The 22,097-nt window shown below is 38.2% G+C and overlaps 1 protein-coding gene across 1 annotated transcript in view; it reads left to right on the top strand.

Moving 5' to 3' along the window:
• The window catches only part of SBF2 (SET binding factor 2), a 553,147-nt gene that overhangs the window by 485,102 nt on the left and 45,948 nt on the right, over positions 1–22,097 (top strand). The window contains exons 28-32 of the mRNA XM_077818401.1: positions 2,595–2,732; positions 3,999–4,094; positions 11,201–11,385; positions 14,660–14,836; positions 21,640–21,741. Coding sequence (XP_077674527.1) covers positions 2,595–2,732; positions 3,999–4,094; positions 11,201–11,385; positions 14,660–14,836; positions 21,640–21,741 — 698 coding nt within the window. The remainder of the gene's footprint in view (positions 1–2,594; positions 2,733–3,998; positions 4,095–11,200; positions 11,386–14,659; positions 14,837–21,639; positions 21,742–22,097) is intronic.

Here is a 22,097-nt window from a genome sequence, read left to right as displayed (position 1 = left end):
TCTAGCAAGGGAAATCCCCACAACAAGTGACCAACTCATTTAAATTATTCTAAATCTCTTTGCATCACTGGGATTCCAAGTCAAAAAAAAGAATCCATCCCGATCCCAAATCAGACGATAGAATTTATCAGAGCAGTGTTAGATTCTAGGTCATCAAGAGCATGCCTCCTTCAGAGATTTCAGACAGTGACAGACTTCATCAGACAGCTCCAGGAATGCTCAAAAACACCATTGAGGACCAACCTCAAACTCATAGGGCACATGGCAGCCTGCACTTACACCACATTCATTCAGCTCCACCAATTATAGATTATGGGGAGATGGTTTCCTCGGGAGATGGTCCTATATATAAACATTCTAGAAGTCAGGGCTATTCAACTGGCTTTCCTACCTCTTATTTAAGGCTTAACTGTCCACGCTTTCATAACAACACCAAAGCAATACAGCATATCAACAAGCAAGTGGGTGAGCCAGATCCTCTTCACTGCCAGGAAGCCATGCATCTCTGGGATTTGATGTATCTGTAATCATACCACACTTGGCCTCCAGACTACTTCGTTGGATCAATTTAGCAGAGACTTATTTGAAAGAAACATGATCCCTCAAGCTCAGTCCTTCATGTCATTGTTTGCATATGGGGGTTTCTAAAAATGGAATTGTTTGCAGCAAGTGCCATATGTTCTGCTCAAAAAGAGGCATCCTCATGGATGCCTATCTCACCCTGTGGGCTCCAAATTTAATGTATGCCTTTCAACCAACACCTGTGATACCCAAAGTTCTGAGAAAGCTCAGGCAAGATGGTTGTATGATCATGATAGTCCCAGAATGGACCAGATCTAATGAATCTAACAATACAGAAATCAGCCTGGTTTCTCAGAACGATGGCCCCGAATCATTACACCTTGCAGCCTGGAGGCTGGCTGGGCGACCTCAACAGAGAGAAGCTGCTCTGCCGCAGCCCAGAACACCTTTCTTGAACGCAGAAAGCCTTCAGCCAGGTGGACCCTTCAATCATACGAGATCAAATGTCAGAAGCTTTCTATGTGAGCAGTTCAGCATCAGTTCTCAGCGTTGACCGTTCCAGTTTCAGCAATATTGGACTGTTTACTTTCTCTGAAGGAATCAGGTCTCTCTGCTCAGTAAGAGTGCAACTGGCAGCGATCTCTGGAAATCAACCTCCTATGCAGGGCCACACCACATTTTCACACCCCATAGGGATGAAGTCCATGCTTGAATAATAAGAGTATAACGATAGGAATTTGCCACCAACCACCTGACCAGGATGGTGACAGTGATTGTGAAACGCTCAGGGAGATTAGAGGCTACAAAATCAGATAACCCAACAATAAAGGGGGATTTCAGCTACCCCCATATTGACTGGGTACATGTCACCTCAGGAAGGGATGCAGAGATAAAATTTCTGGGCACATTAAATGACTGCTTCTTGGAGAAGGTTATCCTGGAACCCACAAGGGGAGAGGCAGTTCTTGATTTAGTCCTAAGTAGAGCACAGGATGTGGTTGAATAGGTGAATATAGTTGTACATCTTGGTGATAGCAGCCATGATGTAATTAAACATCCTTGGGGAGTGGGGGAGGGAAGAATACCATAAACCCAACACAGTAGCATTTAACTTCAAAGAGGGGAATGACACAAAAATGAGGAAACTAGTTAAATGGAAATTAAAAGGAGCAGTCACAAGAGTGAAGTGCCTATACGCTGCATGGAAACTATTTAAAAACACCATAACAGAGGCTCAAACTAAATGTATACCCCAATTAAAAACAAATAACAAGAGGACAAAAAATACCATCATGGCTAAACAGCAAAGCAAAAGATGTGGTTAGTGTCAAAAAAGCATCCTAAAAATTAGAAGTCAAAGCCTACTGGAGAGAATTCTCCTATCCTCCGAGCACAGTCTACACTAGGGGTTAGGTCAGTTTAACTGCATCACTCAGGGGTGTGGATTTTTCTCACTCCTGAATAAAGGAATGGAAAACGTGCTTTATAGTGATAGACTCAAGAAGCTCAATCTGTTCAATTTAACAAAGAGAAGGTGAAGCGGGTGACTTGATCACAGTCTGTAAGTACCTAGCTGGGAAACAGAAATGTGATAATAGAGGACACTTCAATCTTGCAGACAAAGGCATAACAAGATCCAATGTTTGGAAGTTGAAGCTAAATAAATTCAGACTGGAAATAATGCACGAATGTTTAACGATTAGGGTAATTAACTATTGCAACAACTTACCAAGGGTTGCAGTGGATTCTTTATTGTTGGCAGTTTTTAAATCTAGATAGGGTGTTTTTCTAAAGGATAGACTTTAGTAAACAAGAATAAATTTAGGGAAGTTCTGTGTTATACAGGAGTTTAGACTTGATGATCACAGTGATCCCTTCCGGCTTGATGGTCTATGAATCTAGGAAATGTTGCAAGTCAGTTCATGTGCATTAAAGGCAGAATGCAAAGTGTTCTCTCTGCTTTCATTCTGTCACCTTTTTAACATCTATTGTTATCTATGTTGTTTTGATCTTACACATGTTTAACTATAGCAATAATTTAATCTATTTTGTACTTTTTTGTATTTATATAGTTCCTCCTAATTTAGAATCCTCAAGCAGCATAGAACAGGAGAAGTATCTGCAAGCCTTACTGAATGCAATTTCCATCCACAGTAAAATGAATGGCAGTAATACTCTCACTGTAAGACCAACAATTGCTTTGTCTCCAGGTAAAAGTGCGCAGCACTATTCTTTTCTGTAACTAAGATGAAAAGTAAAACCACTGTGATTGTCTGTGTCTAGACTCCCCAGTCTGATTTCTGTTACTCCTTCAGTGTGACTTCTTAATGTTACAGCTTCTGGGTAGCTTCTTTACTCCAGTGTTTTACAAATGTGTTTTCCATAGTGTCAAGAATGTTGAAAGATAAATTATTCTCCAGAACGATTTCAGTCAGGCCAAATTTGTAGATAAATTTGGACCATCATAATTTTTATTATTTGACACACTATTTCAGAGTTTCTCAACCAGGAGTTGCACCAGAGGGATCACAGAAGGAAATCAGGAGAGTTGCAAGGCATTCAAAATGTTGTTACAATTCTAAAACAAAGCAAATAAAATTTCCAAAATAATTTCATAGTGGCCAATACCGTCAAAGTTTGTGAGGTCCAATGTAGTAATAGTAGTTGTATTGTACAGGCTTATCACTATTATCATTAATATATATATTTTTTACTCTTTTTATATTAAATGTAAGGAGGTTGCAAAATATTTTTGCTTCAAATAAGGGGTCACCAATCTGAAACGGTTGAGACACGCTACTTTATTTTATATTAGATGAAGATTTGTAAAGGTTGTTGGAAGTTGATGCTACATGAACATATATGGTATTTATCTATAAAAGTAGTGGAAGGTGCATAAGCAGTGGTTATTTCCATGTTTTACACAGTCAAAAAGAATTTTCATTTGTTTTCCAGGTATAATTTTAGTTAAATAAATTGAAAATTCTTGCACTACACTCTAGTTTTGCTAAATCTGAGTGAAATCACTAAGAAATTTGTCAGTATTCTATTACAGTTATCATGTGATGAACCCTGATCAGTTTCATGTAAAGCTAACTCAAATAATGTTTTAGAAACAGGAGCATGCAATTTGAAAAGTTTGTCTACTTAGCTTAATCAGTTGGTGGAACTGACTTAGTGTATCCAAATAATGGCTTTTTTTTTCTTTTTTTTTTGCAAAGTAACATCATCCCAAATTTGTGCCTGCTTTGCTTCATTTATCATTAAACACTTTGATTGCATTAGCCATACCTAACCCTCCATAATGTTGCAAATGTACACATTATCTCTAAAAACAAGTTTAAGGAACTTTGAAAGTACAAAATTGGCAGCAATTAAATACATTCAGTATGAAAAGAACATGTTTGTGTTTTGAGTAATGTTAGTCTGAATGACATTGTAGTTTTTAATCTTTTATTCTTTTTGACTGACTTTAGGCACTGAAAGGAGGGCTTCAAGAATGTCCACTGTGGTTAAGCAGGTAGTGCCAGGACATTTGGATGTAAATCTATCCAATAGCTTTGCTCGAGGAGGTTAGTAAGACTAGCTCAAAGACTAGTCATGGATATAATCTGAAATAAAATGTATAATAAAATGTTAGTAGTGAAATAAAAACAATTAGTTCATACATGAATTAATTGCATTATAAAATAATAAAACACATATTAGAATTCTTTAATTCATCAGCCGCACATGGAGTTAAAACATGTATCTTTTATTGCTTAAGTAAGTAAATAGCCATTAATTGTTAACAGAATATTGTTAGCATCCAAGCAAGTTCAGACTTGCATTAGAGTTGTGAATGAGTAATTCTTTAGAATCCTAACATTACAGATCAACACAATAGTTAGGTGAAAATTATTTGATGCCTCATAAATATACAAATGTATGCATCTGAATGATAGTACTCCAGGGAAATTAAGGACAGAGCAGGACAGCCAGTGATGGATAGGGTTGTACAAATGGGCCAGTTAGAGCTGAAGGAGAGCTTACTGAGTCTGAAGTTACTTCCAGCTGCCATTTTTACTTTGTGGGATGTGTGTATGAAGGAGAGATGTATGTATGCAGAGAGCTTTGTTTAAATAAAATACTAATACAATAAAAAGCCTTACTAACTTGGTACTTTGAGAGTCTGCGTGTCTGGGAGTTGGCCTTGGGTTGCTGCTAAGAGGCAGAGACAGACTTTTTTCATTTGTCAGGAGTGAAATCAGACCTTTTGACTCTTCTGCTTTGAGCCAATTGTTGTGATTTTATTTTGAACAGCTGCTGCATAAATCAGTGCACTGAAATTCATTTTATGTTTTTAGGATAGAGGTGAGGATGCAAGGATATTTGCTAACGGTCCCAATTCCATCCCAAGTATCTGGTATTGGGAAAATGTTTGTGTTGCAGTTACCACCTGTGGCCACTAAAGACTGCTGCTAGGCAGCCAGAGACTGCTTTTCTTGTATTATTCTTCCTTGTATCTTCTACCAGTTTCCATAACCATCCAGTTACCCACCTGTGAAACAGCCACTCAGCAGCTCCTTCAACTCATCCTTGCAGGAGTGAGGGAGAGAGGAAGCACCAGATTGTGGTAGAGGAAAGAACTTCACAGGTGGAGGATAGGGAAATAACAATGTTATGTGGGGAAAGAAAAGAGAATTTGGTAGAGAGAGATACTCAAAAGTGGTAGAGGAAGAGATTAGAAGAAGGAGTCTCACAGTGCTGTGGTAAATGGAAAGGCGAAACCTACATGGAGCTGTATACGGGGAAGTGAAGTGAGGGACAAAGCAGAGGGAGAGACGAGAAAAAGAAACCTCACAGGAATGGGACGAAAATTAGGGAGAGGACGTTTTGTGCAGCTCCATACGTGACAATTTATAGTAAAATATGTATGAAGGTAATTTGCATATTTGCTAATGATTTTCATATAACCATAAACTTCTGCTTCTGGTGAATACATACCGCCCCACGCAGTGATAGGCCATGGAGCTGCACGGAACCTGGCACCTGGGGTAGGTAGGAGAGTATCTAGAGGTACTGCAGTGGATGGGTTTGGGATGGTGTCTGTTTGAGGATGCTGGGTAAATGTGTATGCACTAGGCTGTCTAAGTAGATAAGGTACTGGAGGGTGGGATACTGGGTTAGCTGTGGGTGCTTGTTTGATGGTTGCATGAGGGTCCTAAGGGGTGGAAACTGAGGTGTTTGGGATGGCAGTGCTGAGATAGCTGAGAGGGAGTTTGGTGGTTGTCTGCAGTTACTGGGATGCATGGAAAGTGTTCGGGGGGAAAGGGGGGGAGAAAGTTGCTGATATAACCAGGAGGGTAGGATGGTTGCTGGTTGATGGAGGTGGAAGTGGGGATGTATGCCTGGGGTTACTCTCTAGGAGATATGTGAGCCAGTGGGGCCAGTGTTGGGTCACACCTTATGCTGTTCTCTCTGCTGGGTTCCAGCACAGGGAGGAGACAGAGGGGCCATCTGACTGTCTGCCCAACAGACACAACAGCTGCCCTAGGTGGTCTGAAAGTGTAACTGCAGGGCCAATGTCTGCAGTCTGCTCACAGCTCAGCAAGATACGAGGGAATCCAGCTGAAATGCAGGAATGTGTGACAAGTTTGTCAAATGATGGCTGCCCCAGTTAAGGCAGGAAGCCCTGGAGTGAATATCTCCTAATAAGGGACTAAACACCACTCATACCAGATAGCAGGCTACTGTGCTCCCACAAGATAACACAGACATCCAAATTATCCCATCAGTGATTTTATATGTAATTTTGCTATTGCTAGATTTATATGCTCTTTCATGGTTTGTTACGATTGCACCATTGTGAAGCAATGTCACAACACAATATGTGGGTGTGGGGCAGAGACTGGTAAGATTCAATGGACATCTGGCTGACTAAAAGAGCAGGCTGCCTTAGGAAGGCAGCCAGAAAATGGTGGTATTTTTGAGATGCTAATAATTAAGACATTTAATTAAAAATACATAAAACTAATATTCACCATAATATGCACACAACTCTCTAGAGCCTTTGGAGCAAATATTTCTGTCCCTTTTCCTCTCTTTTATGTTCCACTGGGTAACCCAAAAATAAATACCATATACTACTAGTCAACAGTGAGTCAGTCTGTCTCAGCCAACAGCCCAAGCAGTGCAGAATCCATTTAATAATAGGATTACGCAGTACACTGTCCAGAATTGTAGGTGAATACACTTCTGTTATTAGCAGCATTGCTGAGTTTCTGAGCGTGGTCCTTCTTCCAGTTCCTTATTTTTCCTGGACATCATACATATGGGGCCCAAAAGCTGTGTTTTACTATGATGTGACCCAGCAGGAAATGACATTTCCTGTATTTTGTGTGTATGTGCACACAATATTAATTACATGTCAGGGTGTATAGGCATCTTTTTATTATTTAAATCAAAATGAATAAATATACCAGGGTTAGCTTAATGTTCTACCACCTTTTTGAAATCAGAACAGTTCTGAATATGAATATCAGGCCCTCCTGAATGTATGCGAGTCAGACCTATGCTCATCCACTGTCTGTACAATATTATGTTATCTAGAAATATCAGAACAAAGTGTTTACATAAAATCCAGTCAGAGTGGTTCTGTTGTAAAGTAAATGGCCAATCAGTTACATTTTGCTGTAATTCTTCAGTACTAGGGCTTTCTTGGCTTTTTTATATATCTTTCAGAACAAACATAATATTACTCAAAGTACAGACCTTTGCGTCTCATACTGTCTTCAACGTTGGCTCAAATATGGTGTGGTGCATAATTGGCTATATGGAACAGTGTTTGTCATCTGGTTTTATCCCCAAGCATTTAAACAGTTAAGAGGTAATGTTAGTGGAATAGAACGTTGTCACAGGATAATGGTATCTTGCTGCTAGATAGATACTGACATATTTATGGAAAATAAATGTGGAGTCAAAGCCAAGACATTTATTGAAAAAGCAGGAGACGTTGTTACTGTAATTATGTTCTGTTATAACATTTATGTTATATCAAATGGTTTGTGTAGATTTAAACACTTGGAGCCAAATCCTGCTCTTTGTTGCACACGCATGACTCCCTCTGGAAGTCAGGAGTGTGCACTTGAAGGAAGAATTTGTCCCTTGATATGATGAATGTTAGTGGTTTAGAGTGATAATTTTCCTAAACAGCATATGCCTTATACTGTGCTTTAGAAGTGCAGATAGGTAGGTAGGTAGGAAGGACTGCTGTCCTGCATTCTGATAGACCTGGAGAACAGAATAATTATGTGCTTAAGCCAGTCAGAGAGGAGCAGATACAGCTTTACACAAATAACCTGTGGCTTTATGGTGAAACTTGCTTCTGACAGTAATGTTAATAGTAATGTTCTTCAATAAGGTATCCAGCAATCTGATTGAATGGCTCAATTTCCGTTTGATAGAATTATCATATAATGGCATATCTTCTTGGCTGTGCTGCATGTTTGGAATTATTGCAACGCCTTGAAAATTATTTATTTTGATTAGTAGGTACTGCTTTTCCATTTTGTATTAGTTTTCTGTTGTTTTGTAATGACTAAGAAATACACTACCTGTTATCTTGTACTTTTGAAAATTATTTGAATATAACCCTACATCAGTGGAAACTGACAAGTAACCTTTTTCTTTTCTCCTATTCAATTTGCTATGACTGTCTCGCTGCAATGTGCATTCCATTCCTCCTCCTTCTGTCTGTACTGTTATCTACCAGTGCTTGGGTACAGAGATAAATGTTTCACTCACTCAAATTCCAAATCAGCAGCTAAGGGAAGAGTCCATCAAGGTACTGTATTCTGGCAGTATGTTTTATTCTACCATCTCCATAGCTCGTGCTATGTTTTCATATATGTTCAAGTGTCAGTGTTAGGCAATCTTAACTGCGTTAACAAAGTTTTATGACTGTGGTTAGTCATACAATTTAGCAAATTTTACATTAACATTTGTACTGTCTAGTACAGAATAGCCTCCAGATTTTAAATATCCCTTTTAAAATCTATTAATCCTTGCCAAAAAATTAACAGAAAACCATTCCCCAAAATAGCATTTGCTACTTTTACTATTCAGTAGCAGAATAACTTAAGAAATATTATTATCCAGTCTGTGAACTTTCCTGCCAACATCATCAATAAAGTTGATGAACAGAGAGGTAATGGCTTCTGCCGAACTAGAAATACGTAAAAACATAATGTATACCAAATGAAGAAAGCCATATCTTCTAAGAGTCTACTACAAATAATAAGGTACAAAAATTAGATACCAAATAGAATAGAAAGTCATTAACTTTGTCTTTATAATCACTGTTACCCATCACTGGTAAACGTACTAGTCTGCATGTATTTGTAATTGGCTCTGTGGCTTTTGATGTGCCACAAGCTATAATCACGGCCTGCTTTGACATTTGCAAAATAGGGCTGATATCCAAAGAGATTTTTCTAGTATATAGTCTCTGTGTCCATCTTCTTTGTGGGAATTTACAACCTTTTATACAAAAAATGAACAACAGTTTATTTCTATTATTAGATGACTACTGTGATTCTTTCCTGAGTAATGAAAACTTCATTATTATTACTTCAGTTATATATTAGATATGGAACAAAAGCTAACATTAAAGATAATCATTGAATAAGTGAGATGCTTCATACAACTAGCTTTTTATGAAGGAGGACTGTTATCAACTTTAAGTTCCTAACAAACCCTTCTCATTTGTTCCTACTGTTTGTTCACATCTAAAGCTGTGAGCCAGACAAGCAGACAGACTATGCTGTACAAAAAGGCAAGTCCCTGTCTGAGATTTCTCTACAGTATTATTGTTTGACTAGAAGTACTGTGCTATTTTAAAAAAAAACTCTGACCTGTTTCAGATATCTCAGTGGGATCTCATCAGTATCTACAGTTTTTATCATTTTATTTATACAGGAAGCCTCAGCTACTACATAGTATTAGGTTTTAGTGAGGACTTTTTTCCTTCTTTTTTATTCTTTGTATCTCAGGGCCAAGATTTTCAAAGATGACTAGGTATTTTCAATTCCTCAGTTTTTAAGTGCTCTGCTTCATAGATTTATAAGCAAGAAGGGACCATTACGATTATCAAATCTGACCTACTGCATAACATAGACCATAGAATTCACCCGATAACTTGAACTGCAAACTTCAGACACTGTAAGGGGATTGAATATTCAGAAAGTGCTGAGTTACCCACCTTCTGAAAATTAGATGCCTTTAAGTTGTCTCAGGTTGCAAAAATTGAGGCATTCAGAATTACTAGTCGTTTTTTAAAAATCTTGTCCCAGATATCTAGCTTGGTTGATTGAGGCACAGAATCACATAAATTAGTGAGAGAAAATATTTATTAGGTTATCTAGTCCGTCTCTCTGCCAATGCAAGATTGATCACTGCTGTATATTTACTGCTGCTTTCTTATATGGAGGTGATATGGTTTGTTGAAGGCCCCACAGTGAACTAGAGAGAGATTTGAAAAATGATACCAGGATCTTCTAGGCACCACCATCACCTTTGCTCTAACCACTAGACCAGTGGTTCTCAACCAGGTTTCAGGGGGGTCTCCAAGCAGGGCCAGCATTAGACTCACTGGGGCCTAGGGCAGAAAGCCAAAGCCCCACCACATGGGACTGAAGTCCAGGTCCCTGAGCCCCGCCACCCGGGGCTGAAGCTGAAAACTGAGCAGTGTAGCTTCGTGGGGGCCCTGGGCAATTGCCCTGCTTGCTACCCCTACCGCCGGCCTTGGCTTTTAGATTCAGAAAAACCAGTTATTGTGGCACAGGTGGGCCATGGAGTTTTTATAGCATATTGGGAGGGCCTTGGAAGAAAAAGATTGAGAACCTCCACACTAGACCATTCGAACATCTGTCAAAATGTAATTGTGGGGCATATGCCCAAAACAAGGGACGTGCTTAAAATCATTGTAGGCATGAATATTTAAATACTAAGCTTCATAAGATAATCCATGATTGTGGCTTTAAATACTGTAATTATTATTATTCAAGCTCAAATATGGAATAACATCAGGAAGTTTAATATTTTGATTGCTTATGCTGATATTTTAATTACAGTAAGTAGTAATGGGGCACTCTGTTATTTCATATGAGGTACTTTCAGTTGTTGAGGAAAAACCTTATGTGATAGCAGGCTATTCCTAGTAGATAAGCTCCCAAAACAATAGGCCTGAAGCAAGGAAAGCTATAGAAATTTGTCCATAGTACTGAAAAGATCACTTAGCGCTTTCATTAAATGCATATTAATTATCTGAAAATTGTAATTCATCTCAGAACCATGTATAGATTTTTATAGCAAACACTATTAATACAGTACAATGTTTATCAGTCTGTAGAGTATTAAATGTTCAACTAGTTTTGATCAGTATGTCACATTGTATTACTGTACTGTAGTTTAATTGGGAGAATTTGGAGAATTTTAGTTGTGTAATTTTTCCAATTTGGGATTATTTCTTTCCAGTACATGATATTTGTTCCATTCTATAAATAATCCAAATGATATGTGCAAACACCTTACTTTCAAAAGTATACTTAGGTATGCATGCTTCGGTGTGTATATTCTACAAAACTTCATTTGTATGAGAGAGAGAGATTGTTTTGTAATATTTTTAATCTTTGTAAAGGTGTATGGGCAAGTCTTCGTTCTAGCAATCGATTTGTCAGCACTCAAGCGCCATTCATTGATGTCGGTGCAAGACTAGCAGGGAAAGATAACACAGCATCATACAATAACAGTTCATTTTTGCAAAACCAGCTTCTGAAACGCCAAGCTGCCCTCTACATATTTGGAGAAAAATCTCAGTTAAGGGTAATGTCTATCTTGCTTATGCATTAAAAGAATTTTTGTTTGGTTGGGTTTAGTTGTTTTAATAGATAAATAACAAAAGGATGTTCAAGATACAACAGATGGGTAACTTTTCTAAACGTGTAAACTCTCATAGAGATTCTGAATAGTATTGGCTATGCAGACACATATCCACATTTTTATTGTCTCGTTATGTATAAGGTTGCTGTGTACAATTAATATTTAATTAGTATTAATATTTAATGCAATATAACCCAGCACAAGATAAGGTAATCCAAAGTGTATTGTCAGTGATGCAGTTCACCACAGAGTGACTTATTTCCCTGTGTGTTCATTTATATTTTAGAATCATTAAGGGTCAGACTCAAACTCAGACAAGTTGGGAGATTTTGAAATACAAAGTAAAGCTGACATAGAGGAAAGCTGATAAATTTCAAAATAGCCTACTTTGGGAGTATGCACAATGTTGGAGGAATGGAAAGCTTTGCATGAAAAAGCAGAAAATTCCACTAGTATCCCCAGAAATCTGAGGCAGACAATAATGTTTGGAAGATCTAGCTAGTGCCACCTTTCTGGAAGCTACAAACCTCCACCTGCATATTTTTCATCCGTACTTTTCATCATGAATGTAACTCAGGCACCCTCACTTAAACACATACGGTATATCACTCTACATCTCCTTCACCTTGATGACAATTCACTTTCCTTAGTACTGTCCCTGCTTTCCATTCATTAACTTGTATACCAGCATGCAGTCCAGTGCATTCAATAATAAAGCTAAAAAATTAATGCCAGTGAGGAAAGCCATTTTTTAGCTTTGGAAAAAAGTTTTGCTGTTCTGATATTGAGATTTTATGGGTTTTTTTTCTTTTTAAAGTACATTTTAAAAAGACAAAATCATGAAAATTATAGACTGGCCGTTGACTATAGTAAGCAGTCATGACACACTATACATAAACAGATATAATTATTATAAGAAGCAATATAGCATGATATTAAAGTAAATCTGAGAACTAAAGTGCATCCCATGGTATATAAAATCACTTAACTTAAAAGATTATTTATGTTGAATTATCTTTTAGACATGACATGAGCCATATATTTCTTCAGATTTTGGATCTTTAGGACATCCGCTACATGTTCTTTCAATATTGACGCTCACAGAAACAGTGGTCCTGATTTTAATGTCCTACAGTGATTAATAGATTATGGTGGGCCAACTGTCATTTATCTGTATCTGTGAATAGAGAGCTGTTTGACTTTGGCTTTTAAATTTAAAAAACACCATACTTTTACTGTTGGTCAAATTTATCCTTGGGGTTTGAAGTGTTTGCTGAGCTTTTGTTGGTTACTTGCAAAATATTGTAGAAGCTGCCAGGGCCATAGTAAAGTTAACTGAGTACTTAATGCCATTTCTAATGTTAGTTTCCCTGAGAATCTGCTTTATTCCATTAAATAAAGCATTAGTTTGGTTAGGTTAGCAAAAAAATGAGAAAAAATGGCCAGTGTGTTTCATTTTCCTTGCTCTCCACTCAGCATCATTATATTATCATTACAATTTAGCAGCATAAAGACAAGCCAGATCCTCAGATGGTGTAAAATAGCCAAGTTCCATTGACTTTACAGTGGAGCTATAACAATTTACACCATCTGATGAGTTAGCCTAATGGGTCTATGTTTCTCATTTTCACAGCTTTTTCAGCCTGACACCCTGTGAGACCTCTCTATTTATCAAGTGTAGAGAGTTGCAGGCCCTATTTTAGGTGTGTCAGAGCAGCTTCTAAAGAAAATTAATCAGACTTTTCCTTTCCAGGCCTTCAGTATTGTCTATTCGGTAAAAGTTATTTCTTCTAGTTGTATTTTCCAGGTCCTCATAATTCTCCAGTCTGTTTTTCAGCAAGATAATTTCACTCATAAAGTCATTAGTTTCAGTACCACTTTTTGGTACTACTTTGGTAATTCATTTTCAAAGTATGGTATTTAACATCAGGCATCCCTCTGAAAAGGCCACAGATATCTTCTGATATTGTATCAAGTCTGAGTCTCAGATATTCTTTCAGTTCTGCTACATGTTGAGCTAAGCTTTGTGTAGATGCAGCTACCTCGATGAAGTGAGCTGTAGCTCACGAAAGCTTATGCTCAAATAAATTTGTTAGTCTCTAAGGTGCCACAAGTACTCCTTTTTTTTCAGCTTGCAATGATTATTTAGGGGAGTCAGCTGCCCTGTATCTTTTGTTGTTTTAGTTTTTTACCACAGGAATCCATCTTTAATTCTTCTTACTTTATTCAGGAAGTTAATTTTAGCTTGACAGAAACTGTGTTTTCTTGTCTGTTTAAAAAAAATGGTTTCAAATGAACTGGTGTGGAATGAGATAAAAAATGAGGTAGCCTTCTTACCAATATGTCACACTCCCCAACCCTAAGCTTTATTACTCACACATTTTAGATCATATTGAGATAAACCTCTGTTAATATATTGAGAGAGAATTGTGGTGTGAGTGCAGGACTAGGACCTAGGAACTTCTGAATATTAATTCTGCTTTGGTCTCTTTGTAGCCTTTGACAAAGAAAATGTCTTTTCTTTAAGTTCCCCATCAGTTATTTGAAGCTGGAAAGTGCTTTATAAATACCAATTACTGTTATCGCAGAGGTGCCCTGTACCCACACACTACAGGTCTTGGGCTTTTCTATCAGAAGAGTCCAAGAAGAGTAGATAATCTTGCATACCATCGGCTAGAATACCTAGACATATCACTTCTAACAGACAATCATCTACCATTAAATTCCCTTGTGTTTGGTGATTTAAGTCAAAACCTTCAATTGAACTTAATAAATAAAAAGTATTAATTGCCCATTCTGATTGAAACAATTACTTTATAATCAAGCATCAAGTTCATATTTATCAAATAATAATTTTATTTTTTAATGATACTGTACCTGTTCACAGAAGTCCAATGTCATTTCAAAAGAGTTAGGAAGGTCTACTAAACGCCAACCTTATTTTACTATTCACATAGAATAGAATAGAAGTATTTAACATCCATTTTTATTGCGGGTGGTGGATGGGGGAAGTATATTTTGGTATCTTTTGCAAGAGTGTTGTAAGAATCATTTTGTACTAGGCAGTTTCTTATGGGAAAAAATGAAATGTAAATTGTGTTTGGAAATTCTTAGCATTAAAGCAATCTCTTTGAAAGCATCTTTTCTCACATAGATACTTTGCACGAAAAATATGCTTTTCCAATGAATAATGTGTCATTGTCTTATTCATCCACAGGGCTTCAAACTTGATCTTGCTTTGAATTGTGAATTTGTTGCTGTTGAGTTCAGTGACATCCGACAGGTGAAAACTAGTTTTAAAAAGATGATGGGGGTTTGTGTTCCCAGTACTATTCCTACAGATTCTGAAGTAACGTTCCTTAAGGCACTTGGTGAATCAGAGTGGTTCCCACAGGTAATTCATATGGTAGATACTTCTAAAAATTTATATGTAGTACTGTTTACCCAGAATAAATTCTGATCTCTGCTGACAGAGAAATGTGTGTTGTTCTAGCCAACAAACCTTTCTCTTTGTTCCTTGTAATTCCATTGCATGAAATCAGTTATAGCATTATACGGACATTAACTATTATTTTAATACAGCATTAGGAGTTATTGATGTGAGATATATTTGACAACTAGACAGTGTAATTCATTGTTCCTTATAATGTGGAACAAAATGCCAGAATACAAATTCGCTTTTTTACTGTCTGTATTAATTTTTATGGCCTTGATTGCACACACTTTAATTCTTCTGTTTCCCATTAAAGTTAGATAAAAATATAAAAGTAGAACAATGAGGTAACTTTGCAAGATGAATAATAAATTGGCAATTTTCTTTTAAAACTCATACACCCATTCTTCATATATCATCACATCTCATCGTTGTGTGCTAACGCTGCATTTCTGTATATACCTTCATTTAATAGATAAACTATTCTATCTGTGAGCTATTAATAGTCAAACATGGAGAAGCTCTCATATAAAAGTCCTTCAGTGCAACTGATATTTTGAGAAATTCTCTACTAATCTCTCCCTTTCCTTCCTCCTCCCACACACACACTCACAGAGATTAGCCAAATAAAAATATGATTAGGTATGTCTTTTACGGGATTCAAGTGAGTGGGGATGTGGTAAATTAAGCACTTTGTAAATCATAATAAGTATGAACATTTTTGGACAACTAGGTGTTATGTTGAGAAGCTGTTGTTGAACAAATACTCTTAAAAATATAATAAAACATGATAGATCATTTTTGTTATGATAGCCTCTCAAGGAGAACACATGCTCTAAACAGACAAAGAGTGAATAATGCAGTAACTCTGGAAATTACACACCAAGGCCCATATTTTTGCCTGTTCTGTGTAGCAGTGCAGGGCGGATGCCTTACACCTCCTTACTCCATTGTGTTTTTGCACTGTGCCAGCACTTCCAGTGTATGGGAGATAGTTGGCTTCATAGAGCTGCTGTGTCCACCCCCTTGCTCAGATGGGTGAAAATGTGGGAGGGGTGGAGCCTTGACTCCTCCTCCCTGCCAACATGCTCAGTAGCATAGTTACACCAGCATATTGGGGTGCATATGCAGTACATTGGGTGTAGATTTGTCAGAGCATGTTCCCTCCTTGAAGAAGCGGGGGGATTGTGGGAGTCACAATGTCCCTACAGCAGTGCTCCAGGTGCACAACAACGATGTGCTTTCCTTGCTTTGGACTAGATCATAATGTCACACATTACCCTAATTCAGTATTAAGACATTTTCATGGTGCTAAACCAAAATAATATACAGTATGGTTATAAATACAAATTGGAAAGCTAATGTGAGTTTATATTTAATTTGCCATTTTTAGACCATGCCTATGAGAAAACTCAGATCTTCATCCTGTAGATTTGTTTTTAGTATACAGGATTTTCCTCTGCTGGAGAAGAGGGAAATAAATTATACAGTTTGTGTTTTAATCCTGTTTAAAAAGGTTTGAATGCTTCTTTAAATGGAAGTACATAAATAAGAAAAAATGAAGGGTACTACAGTATTTTATTAAGTTAGCATAATGCACATTAGATTCAAATTAAGAAATTTAAAGTAATAATGTTGTGCTTTCATTTAAATGTATTCTGCTTGCCGTGTGGCTCCTTTAATTTGAAAGATAACGTAGGCTTCCATACAGCTACCCTGCTGCTTATTATTTGATGGGCTGTTCAATTGTATCTATTACAAGTCTCAGTTGCAATTGCAATTATTTTCTAAATCCTTAATGATTATGTGAGCATTGTAAAAAGTTGGGCATTCAAAATGAGGATGAATATACCTTTTAATCCTCTTTGAGTGATTCCATACATCTGTTCCACTGTAGGTATGTGCACAGGTGTGGAGAGTTTTTCCTAGCAGTACCTATGGGCGGTCATGTATGCATCCTGCCTTCCCTTGTGCCCAGAGCCAACGACCCCCCTCAGTTCCTTCTTTCTTTCGGCAGTTGGACATTGTTGTTATTCATTTAGTACACCCTCTTGTTGTTATAGAAAACAAAAATCCTGCATATACTTTGTTATAGTTCATAGGGTTTAGTGTTTAGTTCATCCATTTGGACTTTTCTTTATTTTATTTAATTTTGTTTCAATATTCTAATTGTACTAGTTTGTCCAAGCGAACTTTGTCTCAGTAGTAGTAGGAGGGCTTATGCTAAGATCTCCTGGCTTCAAACCTTGGTCCAGGTGTCACAGGCGATGCTCATCAATAACCCTCACTCTCACTGTTTGAGATGCTTGGCTGAGGGCCACATAAGGGACCAGTGTCCAGTCTGCCACAGATTTAAATCAAGGATGAAGAAGCAGAGAGAAGTGCATCTTCGATACTATTGCATGGAATCCACTCTTTGCCTGGCATCTTTGCTCTCTTCAAGGGAGCTCATTCAGCACTCTTTCAACGGGTGCTCCCCCCCAGCCTTGCCATCTGACACAGACAGAGATCTTCACCAGAGCCATCACCAAGGAAGCACAAGTGCTCAGGACACCCTTGACCTCTCAAACCTCAAAAGACTGCTTCAGCTACCTTTGAGTCCTCAGTACCGACTCCTTGTTGGCAGGAGTAAGCTACTCTGGTACCAAATGTAGATCATGCCCTCTGGATAGACTCAGCCTGGGACCATCTCATAGTGGCTGTCATAGACTGGAGTTTTTGGCTCCAGTACCTACCATGGAGATAGACTGCTGCTTCAGGGACTTGTGAAGGATCTGGCACTGCTTCTGAGTGTCATACAACTTCCTCTCTTAGGGCAGGTCTATGCTACTGCTTGAGTCAATGTAACTTACATTGCTCATGGGTGTGAAAAAGCCACCCCCCTGAGCGATGCAAGTTATAGCACCTAAGTGCTGTCTACACCAGTGCTATGTCAGCGGGAAACATACTTCAACCTCTCGCAGAGGTGGAGCAATTATGCCAACAGGAGAGCGCTCTCCCATTGACATAGAGTGTCTTTAGTAGATGCACTACAGCGGTGCAGTTGCATCGATGTAGTGCTTTTAGGGCAGACCTGCCCTTAGTATCAACAATGCCAGAGGCCTTTGCAGCTGCCTTTCAGTACTGGATTCCCCATTTACTCTAGGGGAACGTCCTCTATCAGTACCAGTGCAAACTGGGCAGACTTTGGCACTGGCATTGGTGTCTGCTTCAACACCCGTGGTCTCAGGGATGGTACCATCTTGTCAGTATTGTCAACAATGGTATTTAGGCCTCTGATACGTATTCAACAACACTTGGTACCAAGAGCTAGGAAGACACCAATACTGCCACCAGTTCTGTTATCTTGGTGCAGATCTTGGTACCAGTCTCCAGTGACTCTTCCCAGTACTGCTCCACCCTCGCCTTCAGAGTACTTACACTCCTCATCAGAGTCAGAAGTGGGTTCTTACACTTCCCACTGTAAAGAGTCCAGGGTGTCATTGAGAACCTGATCCCGCTTTTAGGTATTCAGATGGAGGAAAACCTTCACAAACTTGTTTATATTGTACACACAACTACAAGCAGGGAAGGGAGCCCTCCCTGTAAGCTAGGCAATAATGCAGCCTATTAAGTCACTCTAGCAAACTTAATTCTCTGTACCCCTTGTAGCCAAGCATACCCAATGAAATATGAGGTTCCTTCCCAAGGTTTTGAACAGTTTTATTTACATCCTGTACCAGATTCACTGGTGGTAGCTGGAGTAAATGAAAAACATTGCCAAAGTCAAGCTAAGCTACCCCAAAAGAAAAGGATGCAAAAAAGCTACACTTCTTTAGAAGAAAGGTTTATTCAGCTGCTGATTACAACTTAGAATTGTCAGGCACCATGCCCTGTTGGCCTGGTATGACTATTAGACTTGGGAGGCAATGTCTAAATTTATAAATAAGTTGCCGGAAGACTCTAGGGATGAATTCCAAGCCATCTTAGCGGAAGGTCATCTGGTCTCTCGATTGGCCCTGAAGGCTTCCTTGGAAGCAGCAGACTCTGCTGTGAGCGTCATGATGATGGCAGTAACCATGCACTATTCATCCTCGTTACAGTCTAGATGCAACCACAGAGCACAGAGGAGGAGGCCTCCTCCTTCTACTTCCTCATTTGCTTTTTCCAGGCAGCCTCAGGCCTTGGAGCAGCATGTTTGACTCCTCTGTCAAGAACAGCATATCTACCAGTTCGGATCTCCCTGTTCCTTTCCCTTCCCTTCCAAATTTGATCAGTTATCTCTCTATTCCGACATCCAGATTCTTAATAAATATATTAAACACCACCAGACCCAGAACAGATTCCTGTGGGATCCCACTTGAGACCCCCTCCAATCTGACATCTTTCCATTAATAGTTACTCTTTGTTTGCAGTTGTTTAACCAATTATGTATCCACTTTCTGGTAGTTCTGCTGAGCCTGCATTTCTCCAGCTTACTTATCATCATGTCACACGGGACTGTGTCAAAAGCCTTGCTGAAGTCCAGGTATATTATGTCTACCACATTCTCCCTATTGATCAAACCAGTTACCCTGTCAAAGAAGGAAATCAATTTGGTTTGGGATGATTTGTTCTTAGTAAATCCATGCTGGCTGCTAGTGATCACCCCTTCGTCCTCCAGGTAGTCATAAATTGAATGTTTTATACATTGATACCTGGGAAGCTACTAGAGCAAAGTCAGGCTGACCGGTCTGTAGTTCCCTGGCTCCTCCTTTTTCCCCTTTTTTAAATGTTCCTACTGTTAACAGTTGTAGAGTGGTGATATGGTCCTCTGTACATACCTTTGCTAGCCATTATGCAATTACTGCAGCATCACAGCATGATATGAATGTGGGGAAAGGAGTCCTACAGCCCCTTTTCAGAAGAGACTCCTAGCCTCACCTCTGTTGAGAAACAACTTGGAGTTACCTACAGTGGAATACACAATCACTCAAAGAAGAAAAATGGTTACTTACCTTCTTGTAACTTGTTCTCAAAATGTGTTTTATATGTCCATTCCACAACCCATCCTTTCCCCCAACTCATCAGAGTCTATCATCTAAGTTTCTGGTATGAAAAAAAATAAAGGAGGGGTAGGGCTGCTCTACCCGTTATATCCCTGGGCTCCAATCAAAGGGAAGCCAAGATGCGTGTGTAGCTGCCCCTACAGGTACTGCTAGGGAAAACTCTCCATCACCCATGCATGAGATACGCACACACTTACAGTGGAATAGACATACAACGCATCTCAAACAACAATTACAAGGAGGTAAGTAACAGTTTTGCATTTCTGTATCATAAGTATTTTAAATACTTCTGTAGTATATGTATTTTTCCCTTTTACATCTTGTAGTAACAAAATAAATACTATTTAATAAAGGCTCAGAAGACTGGTAGAAAGATGAATTTTCTAAAGTTATATCCTTGTTTGGGAGTCTGTAAGGCAGACTCTGTCTTTCACTTTCTTTCTCCACCTTCACTCTGTTCTCCCTGAGTCCTTTCTCTTGTACTCTCCTTTTGCAGCTGATTCTTTTTTTGTTTTTTTTCATCCATGAACCTAGATTTGTCTTATATTGTGTCTTTGCACCTACATTGCTTTCTTCCCTGTAACAGTGTCAACATCTTTTCCATTCCTCACTTTCAAGCTTTGAGACTTTTCACTGTTAATTTTAACCGTGTTTGGGTTGTGTCCAATACAACATGCAATTGGTTTCTTCCTACTGTTGAAAACTGAAATAGCCATGTTCGGCCTACATTAAAGCTGCTTACACAAGTATGTTCTACTGTGACGTTTGATCTTGGATTACCATACAAATGGTAGAAACTGAAAACAGAGATTTTTCTCATTTTTAGGAATAAAATTGTTATGCATCACATCAGGAAAATGTTCACAAAATATGAGCTTGATAACAAGAAAGAGACTTCAGTCCTACAAACACTCTTCAGCACACATGTAATTATAATCCCATAAGAAGTCACACTGAAATCAATAGGACTGTTCATGGGGGTAAAGTTACAACTGTGCGTAAGTGTTTGTAGAGCTAGTACCATAATGAATACTTGAGCATATACTTGCCTGCATCCCAGCCAGCCTGGCCAAAAACAAAATATAAGAGAGAGAAGATTTGATCTATTTCCATAAGACAGAAACTTGCTTTCTAAATGAAAAAATTTGAAATTCTGAAGAGTTTGAACAGTCGACATTCTCTGTAGATATTGTTAAAGACAAGTTAACTCACCAGTTACGTACCCAGTAAAATAGATACTTAAATATTTGGTTACCATTTGTTCAGTACTCAAAGTACACTCACCTGCAGAAAAAACAGCACATGTCCAACTTCTTTGAATATTAACATTTGACAGACAGTGGATTTGTTAAATATGCGTGATCAGAGATTCCACACAATTTAATAAAATCACTAGAAATATGATATAGGTAGTATAAAGATGCTTACTCAATAATATGGTAACATTCTGTTAAATAGAATTATGATGATTATATTACTGTATGTTTCACTGATATAATGATTATTGTTTTGTCTCTGATATTTACCTGGCAAGGATTTGTAAACCTTTTAAACTTCCTAAATAAATAAATGGCTTAATATTTATTTATTAATATATATAACATGCATTTAATATATTTAATATTTATAGTTTAAATCATCAATGGTATGGTATGATATGAATCTGTAAGAATTTGGCAATATTAACAGATGAATTCTGCACTCTTAGTATGTTACTAATTTTTTTATATTATGTAGCTTCACAGGATAATGCAATTGGGAGTGGTCATATCAGAGCTCCTTGAGAATGGTTCTTCAGTTATGGTTTGTTTGGAAGATGGTTGGGATATTACTGCACAGGTAAGCTGCTATTACAAATTTGTGAATGGTGGAGGCTAGTAAACACCAGGCATTAGGTTTTGGCTAAGTAGCTGTAATTTTCTTATAACTTTAAACAACAAATTCCTAAACGCAACCTGTCCTGGCAGCAGGGAAAAGGCAAGGGCTACCTGATCTGTCACTCTTCATCCATTTTGATTTTCAAATCCAGAACAAGCAGTCAAAATGTATGCTTTCACCCAAGGTCTTGATGGCCCTGCACAATTCAAGGGCCTAACCAAGGTCTGCAGTCCTGTGCAGACTACTTCATGAGGAAAGGCTAAAATTCACGACTAGAAATTGCTTAACTTCGTGGCTGAAACACATTTTGGCACACA

Source organism: Eretmochelys imbricata, chromosome 6 (genome assembly GCF_965152235.1).
Source record: "Eretmochelys imbricata isolate rEreImb1 chromosome 6, rEreImb1.hap1, whole genome shotgun sequence".
Taxonomy (NCBI): Eukaryota; Metazoa; Chordata; order Testudines; family Cheloniidae; genus Eretmochelys; species Eretmochelys imbricata.
Note: the sequence above shows the minus strand (reverse complement) of the source record. Positions and strands in the feature narration are given on the sequence as shown.